The following is a 10,189-nucleotide window of genomic DNA, read 5'->3' on the forward strand; positions in this document are numbered from 1 at the left end:
GTCTATATATGCATTATAGCTATATCTATGATTATAACTACTCAGTATCTATAATTAAAGTATTAAATTAATTTTTTTTTGTATCACTCTCCAACAGGCAACAAGGAGGAACGGAATTGTGTCGTTGTGTTTTTAGCGGTTTTATACCACTTCCTTTCCGTACATTTCCGTTTCGTTCCGTGAAATATACCCCACCTCCTGTAACAAGGCCGGCTGCAGCACTAGAATGCGTGCTTTCTTTTTGCTAGTCACCTGGTGTTTAACTGGTGCTTTGGACGATCCTTGTGGAAGAAATGAATCAATTGATATTCACATAATCGGATTTTTCCCCTGTACTGCCAGTAACGATACTAGAGGTATTAGAGTGGATAATTGTGATGGGATAGACAGAATACCCATTATGAAGTTAGCTCTAGAGGAGATCAATGAGAGATGTGACCTACTACCAGGATATCGACTAGTCGTCGACTATGCTAACTCCGCGGTAAGTTTCGCATGCATGATTTGACTATATACATGGCATAATTTGAGTATGACGGAGCCGCACTTTTGTAGTTCGGAGAGTGACGCTCCGGATCATTGTCCCGTATGCTAGCTACGTACATACCCTGGAGAGGCCCTTTTACAGTTTTAGTGTAAAGTACACTCAAAAATGAACAAGCGTTTTCCACCATTTAGTAGTATTGAATTGCCACACCCCTTTTCTGAGTTGATGGCTGCGTGCAGCCGAGCGGGGGTTCAACTGACCACTGCACTGCTCAACTATATGAATGACTATGTTAATACTATGAACCTTGGCCCTGGCTATAGCTAACATTAGGAATAACCTGAAATTTCAGTTGCTTCTAGCTGCAAGTTTGTACATGAAATGAGAGTAACTCTTCAGGGTTTGCTGGATCTCAGTAATCTTTGTAGCTATAGCCTTTAATTGTTGTGAGCAAATCAGTATGTTTCATCCACTGCACACTTGTCAATACAATGGTGATATCCATATAAGTGGCTATCTCATTGAAAGTTACAATTAGCATAAACTAAAGTGGATGTGATGCAACAGTACCTAAGGCAGAGTTGTGGTTTCAATTATGGTATTGTTATGCACACTTTGAAGTGGTTTATATAGTGCTTTTGAGTTGGTGACACAACCATGCAGAGTTCAAAATGAGAGATGGAAATTGAGTGGCCATTATCAAAATTACCATGTCATTTACTGAGCACCACTGTAGTCAGTAATGTACAGTAAATGTGGCCACCCAAAGTCAACTTTGTGTGGCAGTTTGCCTAAATTGTACGGAAAATAGCCTATGGCCACCATTATTTAGAACTCTGCACAACCATCAGAAAATTAATTGTTGTGTAGCTTAAAATCACTATCCCAATCAAAGTAATCCACTATAAAGTATATAGGCACTAGTTCTACGCCTTCTGTCTGTCAGTAAGTTTAAAGACACAATTGTAATGGACACAATTTTCCACGATGGTCAGTGCTTGCATATCAGAGTTAGAATTTCATGTAGCTACATAGGAGCTTGGATGATGAAGCAATCATTCACGTTGTTATTATGTGCCAGGATTCTATTGGGAAATTTATGGAAAATTTTTCTTACGGTTACAGCTCTAGTATAATAGACCACACATGATATCATAACCATTTGTTGTTTTAATGTGGGTGGATGTTACACTCTGTTTCACTCTGTCACATGACATGTTGTTCCACAATGTGGGAGCTGCATGTCAACATATGGTTCACATTACCCATTGCTGTTTGTCTTAGTGCTTTGGTTTTGCATTACATCATATGCCACCCATAAGTCATGCAAGAGTACAATATGTTTAATAATAATATATGTGGGAAAGGTATTTTTATATGGGCCTATACAGTACATTCCCAATAATGTAATGAATCACCTTACAATGTGTACATGTCCTCTTGTGTATGTTTCTTGAAATTCCATTATAAAGTTATAGCCAGTTCTACAATGTCAATCAGTTAACAGAATCCTCACAAACCTTTCAATCTTTTCCATGTAAAATATGTTAACAAACTATAGTACGTTCATGTTGAGCTGAATCCTCAAAAACATTTAATAATTCATGGATGCAATTACACACGATCTTGAAATTTGGCTCATTTGTAGTACTGCTTGACCCGCTAAAAATATTTCAAAATCTTGTTGTTCAAATGTTTGACATAATACTTACAGCCAATCAAATTTTTTACAATACATTTCCTATGGGGAAGCTATATAAGTACAGTGTCCATTACAGCTCTTTCCCGAACTTGTAATGGAGCCAAACCGTACGTGTCTGTTGTTGACACCTTTGCTGTTACCAATAATCATCTGGTTTGCTGAAATGTTAACTCTGTTGAGAAAAAATCCACTTTTAATTTTTAGCTGTTTTTTCAGGATTCAGCTCAACGTGAACATACTATAGTACTGTAGCTGCATCACTGGCATTTGCAGGTATCAGTGTAAACCAATGCCAGGTATATACATATACCAGGCCCTCAGTTACTTTGGCAATCAGATTAAATAGAGCAACTATTGTAGGTTCTTAGCAGACAATATAGCTAAACATTTTAATGTACATGGTCTGTGTACATCATATGGAACACATCATAGTTTGCCATTGATTGTGACTGAATTTTTGAAAAATGTTCCAAATTGCACTTTAGAAGTTTTGGGATAAACGGTTCTAAAGAATTCAAGTCAGCATAACTTGCCAAGGATAGCATGAAATTTACACAAGATAAGTATCAATCTATTATATACCTTTCAGACCACTTACAGTACTTGTAACTGCTTGTAGAGTTTCCCACCAAATAAGATAGTATCATGAGGAGGAGGGTGGGGGTAGCTGGGTGGACTTCACAATAGAGGCAGACCACATTTGAAGTCCAGACACATGATTACAGTTGGCTTCTTAGTGGCTGATATGCAGCATCACAAAAAAAAATCGTTTGGCCAACATTATCAGGCCATCCACCAGTAAACCACTGATTCTTGCCAAGCCAGGTCCTTCCGGGCACAAGGCCTGAAATCACCATTTGAGCTCTCCACACCACCCAGAAAAGATGTCTGTTAAAACCAGCTTCGAGTATATGGTTGAGTAGTACTGAGGGTCAAAACTAGTAACACGATAGTGTAACTATCCACTGGTGGTGTTAGTTTGATTTTGCCTGATATGTGATTTGATTGGTTTTGTAACAATTATATGTCACTTTTGTACAGTGTTCATCGATCCCAGCAGTGTACCACCTCATCCAACAAACTGATCCATCACAACCAACTAAACTAATGATCCTTGGAACTGCTTGTTCTGGGGCTTCTTTTGTGATGGGAGAAATTGCCGAGAGACATTTAAACATTACACAAGTGAGTGTTGTATCTCATTCTTTTCATTATGAAATACTATTATAAGACACAATAATGGTCTTGTGGTTTATGTGGTTTGTCATTCAATCACAATCTCAATACAATTGAGGTATCAAATTGTAAAGTTATGCATTTAGTACTATGTAGTTATCACTGTTCTCCATACTTGTTTTCCTTATGATAGGTGGCCTACACTGCGTCTGACTCAAAGTTTGCACGAGAGAGACACAGATATCCAAGATTTTATCGGATGGTACCACTAACAGAACAAATATCTGATGTATACATTGCACTGATCAAACAGTTACAGTGGAAGAGAGTTGCAGTGATATCACATGATGATGACTTCAATATTAATGTAAGCACATCTACACACAGTCTATTATACAAGACCTGATTTGTCCTTTCACACAGAAATCAAATTGTATTTAATGTCACAAACAGTTTACTACAGTAGGCTATTACAAATAAATTTTACTGTTATCCTTCTGCCACTCTGCTGCATGGGTCTGCTTTGGTGTGCCTGTGTTTTTTGGAGCCCTGCATGAATATTTGATCAATGATCTGGTGCTCTAATACCACTCGGTGGCTGTGCTGGAACTACAGATACGTAGCAGCAGTTGGCTGGATGCTCTCAGGAACTGTCACAGGTGCTCTCAGTGGATAAAGAGCCTCCACTGACTTCAAACTGAACCTGGTAGCTTTTCACTCTATTTCTTGCTCCTATATAAGTTTACCACTTACCACTTGTAGTACTACCACTTGTAATATTAATAACGGATTGGAAAAGCCCTTTGAAAATACACAAATTTCAGGTGGTATAATGTACTCTTCCAATACAATAGATACCTGTGGATAGCTCCATACATGGTGAAAATTTGGTGGGATCAACTTAAGCCATTGGCAAACTACAACCAATCAGGACACATGGTGGTGTGTCATGCGGCCAAGGAAAGTCAATGCATCTGGATGAGCAACAGAAAAGTGTGTATTTTACAGGAACCAAGAAAGCACTATTTTCATGCATTTTTGCCTCAGTAATAGCTGAAGAAAAATAACCTGTTCCTTCTGTACAACATTCCTCGGGGTGGAACATCTTGCATACCGTATAGTAAAAAACTTTGACAGTAAAAAAGTGTGACAAAACCCCTCTGTTGAAAAAATTGGTGGAAAAAACTTTGGCGATTGAAATAATATTTGCCAAAGTTTTTACTCGATGGTACGTAAGGTAACAACAAGGTGTCAACTCATCAGTTAAGTAGTGTAGTAAGTGTATAAGTAGCTAACATTGCTTTTGTAACAGTACTTTTGTAGCTACTGATCTAACAACGTTCTAGCAAAGACTGAGAGACGTGCTTCGCTATCTCCTGCGATGCCGAGAGTGGCCATAAATTATTTACTTTTTTCAGTAGCAGAGGTTATCACATAAATCAAAGTATTTAGCAAAATCCATCATGAGACGATGAATTAGTTGATGTGTGAACAGGAAGCCAGTTTGAAATGCTATCCCAAGGAGTGGCTGAAGTGCTTAAACTGTGGGACACATTTCAAGGATCTCCAAAGTCAGCTCGATCTTTATTGCATGGTGGTATGAGCTGACCTTCATCTCAAGTTCTAGTTATTCAATGTGCTCATGTGATCATCTAAAATAATTGGCGAACATAAACTTTGGCGAATTGAATGCTGTTTGCCAAATTTGCCAAAGTTTTTTACCACCAAAGTTCTTTTACTATACAGTACAAAATTTGAGCTAAATCAGTCCAGCCATCTTTGAGATGCAATCCTTCTTATTTCCTTCATATTTTTCTTCATCTTCTGTGTTAATTTTTCTTTTTGCACCACTTACAAAAATTACCGTAACTCACACAAGCTTTATTGGATTCTTTTCAAGTTTGGAGGGCATAAAGAGCTATTATAGCACAAAAGGTGCACTTGAAAGGTTATGGGAAACAAACGCATGCTCTTCACTGTTCTGCACCTTACTATTACAAGTTCACACATTCTCCTTCAACAGCCACTTTGAATGTTCTGCAGCAGGGGCATAGCCAGGATTTTTTGAAGGGGGGTTCCAGCACCAGCATTGAGTTACTAGAAGCAGGGGTCTGGGGGCACAGCCCCCAGCTGCTGAGAGACTTTCAATATTTTAATAAATCAAAACTCAGCAAATTGCTATATTTTATGCAAAAAGTACATTAATTATGATGCATTAAGTGCCCCTGGGATGAAGGTAGTACTAGATAAAGTCACCTAGTGGAAACAGACAGCATAACACATAGAGACACATATAGTAATCTGTAAGTGATGGTTATATCTCACTGTGGTATAGGAGCCATGAATCCACTGATACAAATGACAATCAAAACAATATAACTATACAAATATGCATAGCATGAATTCATTTTGCATAACACAAGTGATAAATTACTGGAGCTCTATATCTTTAAACACTGCACACCAAAGCTATAGCAGTATTAGGTCATGCTAAGTTTTGCATTTAATGTTGGAATGTCTGAAAAACTTCATATGGACATGGATATTCACATGCATGTTCTATTAGAGTATACCTGACTGCTCTATTAGAGTATATACCTGACTGCTCTATTAGAGTATATCGATCTTTTTAATAAGTTTTGAAGAGGGCTCATGTTACCTCTGTAAATCCTTCCCTGAGAGATGAATGTAAGTTTTATCAATTGTTGTGCTGTGCCATTATACTATATTGCTCACTCATTTTGTCCTGCCACACTAAATGGTGTGTTAGGATCCTGCTTGCAGAAGTCTAAATTTTACAGGGGGGGTTCCTGAACCCCCCGGAACCCCCCCTCCCTACGCCCCTGTGCAGCAGGATCATAATTGTTAGCTAGAATAATTATGTTCATTCACTTCCTTATATTTCAGTATGATTCATACACTTAACATTTTCTCTGCCACTGTTCAAAATTCCATCTCAGATATAGCTAGCTAGTACTCACGACTTTAATGACACAAGTAGTATTTTTATTTGATAACTAGCTATCTAGCTATAATCACAATTCAGTTTTAATAATTGTATGTGTAAGTCTATCAAGTCTATGGCCACAAAACATTGCATTGGGGTGGATTATACAGTATGTGTGTGGCTTTAAAATGATCCAGCGCATGGTTGCTGAAGGAGTTTTGGGTGTCAATCCTCATCATTTGCAATCTCAGAGCATTTAAAATCCAAACTTTTCCTGGGCTGCAGACCCCATAGCTTTGGCATGCTCCACTGCTGAAAGCGCATGTATTGTTATACAATGAAGTCATGTCAGATCAACTTTGAGTATAATGTCAGATCAACGAAAGCTAGTTATAATCTGTTCCCTTCAAGTAAACGTAATGGATACAGCTTAAAAAGAAGCTCACCTACTACACAACATGTGTAAACACTAAAACCAGCCTGTATTCATTGAATGATGCTTTATTTTCTATGTGGCTTAAAGCTTGTTTGCTGACAAGGTTGTGTTGGCAGACATGCAGACACATGGCTTTCCCAAACCAATTTCAAACGAATGTCCATGCACAGCTGGCTGATATGGGAGCAAACCTGCTTTAAAATACCATTATTCTCAAGCTTGGTTTCCAAACCACTACATAAGTCATGTAAACCATCAGTCTTGTATGTATTATTCATATTATTACTATTAGGTGCAGCTACATACAGTTACAACGTTAAAAGCTAATGACATACAAGTGTTGATGTCAGCAAGTTTTACCACCGATCCTACCATTGTTCTTAACCAGGTCAAGGTGAGTAGTTACACATGTACAGCACTAGTACTGTCTAGTAAATCAATGGTTGATCACAGAAAGTCAATGCCAGGATCATCATAGCCTGGATACCCCATAATATAGCCATCAACTTCTGGTGTATGGTAAGTACTAATAGTAATACAATTTATGAATTTACAAACTAATAATTGTAGGTTATTAAAAATCGGTTAGCAGGTCCAGATTTTGTCTGGTTCATTCCTGGTTGGTTCAGAGCTAACTGGTGGGAAGCTGTGGATGGGACTGGCTGCACTGCTGACGAAATGATGACATATTTGGAGCACACTTTGGGAGGCCTTGGTGACAGTGTGCTTGACAGTAATGAATCTCGGTTATTAGTGTCTGATAAGGTATGAGTTTATCATTCTATTTCTTATTGATCTGAAATATCTTCTCAGAATGTATCTCAGTTTAAAGATGATTTAGAGACAAAAAGTGAATTAGGACCAGTCACAACAGATATATTTCTCAACTATGGATATGTGTATGATGCAGTGTGGACCATTGTTCTTGCCTTAAACTCATCCATATCAATACTGGAAGATAGAGGGTTGGGAAGACTGGAAGACTTCACTTATGATTCAGTTAAAATGGCAAATGTGTTCACTGAAGCTGTAGCTAGTGTGTCATTTGAAGGAATATCGGTCAGTCCATAGTTTTAAAAATAGCCAGTAGCTGTCACTTAAACTTGTCTCATCACAGGGAAATGTCTCTCTACAAGAGAATGGCAGTAGAAAGTATCCTTCAGTGGAGATACGCCAGTATAGAGGTATGTAATATCATGTTTACTTACATGCTTAAAATATTGTTTATAATATATAGGTGGTGTTGCCATGCCAGTGCTACAATACAATGCAAATGCTAACTTTTCATTGGACATTTTACAATGGCAAGGTAATGTATACTGGTATATGATGAGTGTGTTCATTAACTACTGACACTTTAGGTGGTACATCACCTCCCAGAGATGCTCCTATTCCATCAGTTATAACAAGTAGTTTAGCAGAGTGTGTGATAGCCGGTGTTGTATCTTCTATTGGGATATTATCAGCAATATTCTTCTTCATCTTTAACCTCTATTATAACCAACACCCGTAAGTTGTGTTGTTTAATATTACCAGCACATGACTGAAAAGGCTATCAAAATGTTTACTAATTTTAGGGTAGTGAAGCGGAGCAGTTACCGACTCAATTCACTAATTTTAGTAGCAGTTTTGGTAGGGTTTGTTGGTACCCTCCTACATGTTATTAAACTAGATGATGATATGTCTGAAGTTGTCACTACAACTATTTGCAATGTAAGTGAAGTCACTGATTGTAATATACAACTATATGTAGTCCTCACATAGGCAAGGACGTGGACTAATGAACTGGCATTTGTAGTTGCATTTGGCACGCTATTTGCTAAAGTTTGGAGACTGTACAAAGTCTTCTTTAATAAGAGAATGGTTCATCGAGTAAGCACTTGGACATTTGTGATAGTTTGTGGTTATGTATGTTGTCAACTGTACAGAAATACTTGTCAGACAAATACTTATTTCTGATGGTGGCAGCTATAGCAACACCCACCTTACTGATCCTAATCATTCAAGGTGCAGCTTTTCCATTAACATTACATACTGACACAATCACCAATGAGGTTTGAGGATGCTTAGTAAGCTTGTGTGATTCATCTCATGTGCTCCTAGGGTGATTTTTCCACTGAAGAGATTTATTTTGAATGTAGAGGACCAAATGAGTTTGTATTCTTAGCTCTTTCTTATGGTGAAACTTGCATACTAGCCTTGTTGAGTATGTCAGTGGCTTATGAGACTCAGAAACATGTTCCCAAGTACAACAAGCTACACAAGTATCACGAATCAGCTGTGATCAACCTGACAACAATACTAGCTGTCCTATTGTCCTCTGTTTGTTATGCTATATTGGTAATTTTCAAATTGAATGAAGTTCAAGAAGGAATATTATTGGTGATCACACTTCGTGATTGTCTGTGGATGTTTCCAATGATCTGTTTGTTGTTTATTCCAAAGGTACACACCTTTTGCATCATATAATTATAATGATATTCATTGTTACAGATCTACAGAGTGTATCGTGGACCATTTACTGATGAGAAAACGAGGTTGTCTCATTATTTATCTGTAGCTAGCAATCCATTTTATGGTGGACGTTTATCTTCTTCTTCACTGCCTGGGAGAAGAGGCTCCTCTGTTAGTGTCCTCTCAGAAAGACGGTCATCATTAACTACCTACTTGGCTGGGAGACGATTTTCTGATGTCAGCATCACATCTGACCCAAACCCAAGTTTCTCTCATAACACTGATACTACTACTGCAAGTATTTTTGTGCCCAAACGAGAAGTCATGTTCTCACCCATACATGAAGAAGTGTCTGACTTTGAAGCTGAGACTACTGACCAACAAGAAGAGAACACTGCTCAAAAGCAATCGCCACAAGTTAAGAGGATTTCTGATCATGTGAGCATGAAAGGCTCTGATATGCTATGCAGTGAGCGTTATCTAGAACTACTGGAAGAGCCCACTTTTCCAAAGCTCATCACTTACAAAAGCACTGCAGTTTAAGGATAGTCCTTTTGCAGTATCTATGTTTAGTATCTATGTTTATATTTAGAGCTATAGTGTAGGACATGATGTATCTGCATATATGCATTATATTTATCCAAACATTTTAAGACGATTTTATGTTAATGTATCAAACAATACCTACAGAATGGTTCGCTACATAGTAAAATATTGCACAGTTTCAAAAAAGCTGGATGTTGGTTGTTTAATTACTCGGGGTACAGCACATATAATATACATAACTAACAAATGACCATTAAAGTCACAACATAAGTACAAGTAAGCTAGTGCAAAATTAATAATACTGTTATATGTATTTGTCTCAGAGTCTGGTGATGTATTTAATGCAACTCCCACAGTTGACCAGTGTAGTCACCACATTAGTAGCAAAACTCAAGACATTGTAGTACATAGGAAACATACCATGATAATAATAATATGTTC

The 10,189-nt window shown here is 37.7% G+C and overlaps 1 protein-coding gene across 1 annotated transcript; it reads left to right on the forward strand.

The window, feature by feature from the left end:
• The first annotated feature begins 196 nt into the window (after positions 1-196).
• LOC136266099 (gamma-aminobutyric acid type B receptor subunit 2-like) lies at positions 197-9,918 on the forward strand. The gene is made up of 15 exons (XM_066061063.1): positions 197-484; positions 3,231-3,374; positions 3,559-3,732; positions 7,041-7,142; positions 7,202-7,267; positions 7,319-7,513; positions 7,562-7,807; positions 7,866-7,932; positions 7,986-8,057; positions 8,110-8,257; positions 8,326-8,461; positions 8,513-8,620; positions 8,677-8,802; positions 8,852-9,193; positions 9,242-9,918. The coding sequence occupies exons 1-15, from the start codon at positions 227-229 to the stop codon at positions 9,743-9,745; spliced, it is 2,688 nt and encodes an 895-aa protein (XP_065917135.1). The 5' UTR covers positions 197-226; the 3' UTR covers positions 9,746-9,918.
• The last annotated feature ends 271 nt before the right edge of the window (positions 9,919-10,189 follow it).

The sequence above is a fragment of the Dysidea avara genome, chromosome 9 (assembly GCF_963678975.1).
Source record: "Dysidea avara chromosome 9, odDysAvar1.4, whole genome shotgun sequence".
In the NCBI taxonomy this organism is placed as follows: domain Eukaryota; kingdom Metazoa; phylum Porifera; class Demospongiae; order Dictyoceratida; family Dysideidae; genus Dysidea; species Dysidea avara.

Coding starts and splice junctions, on each gene's coding strand:
- LOC136266099 (XM_066061063.1), top strand. CDS start 227: ATGCGTGCTTTCTTTTTGCTAGTCACCTGGTGTTTAACTGGTGCTTTG. Junction 3,733..7,040: donor ATGATGACTTCAATATTAAT/GTAAGCACATCT, acceptor TATTACTATTAG/GTGCAGCTACATACAGTTAC. Junction 8,058..8,109: donor GGACATTTTACAATGGCAAG/GTAATGTATACT, acceptor CTGACACTTTAG/GTGGTACATCACCTCCCAGA.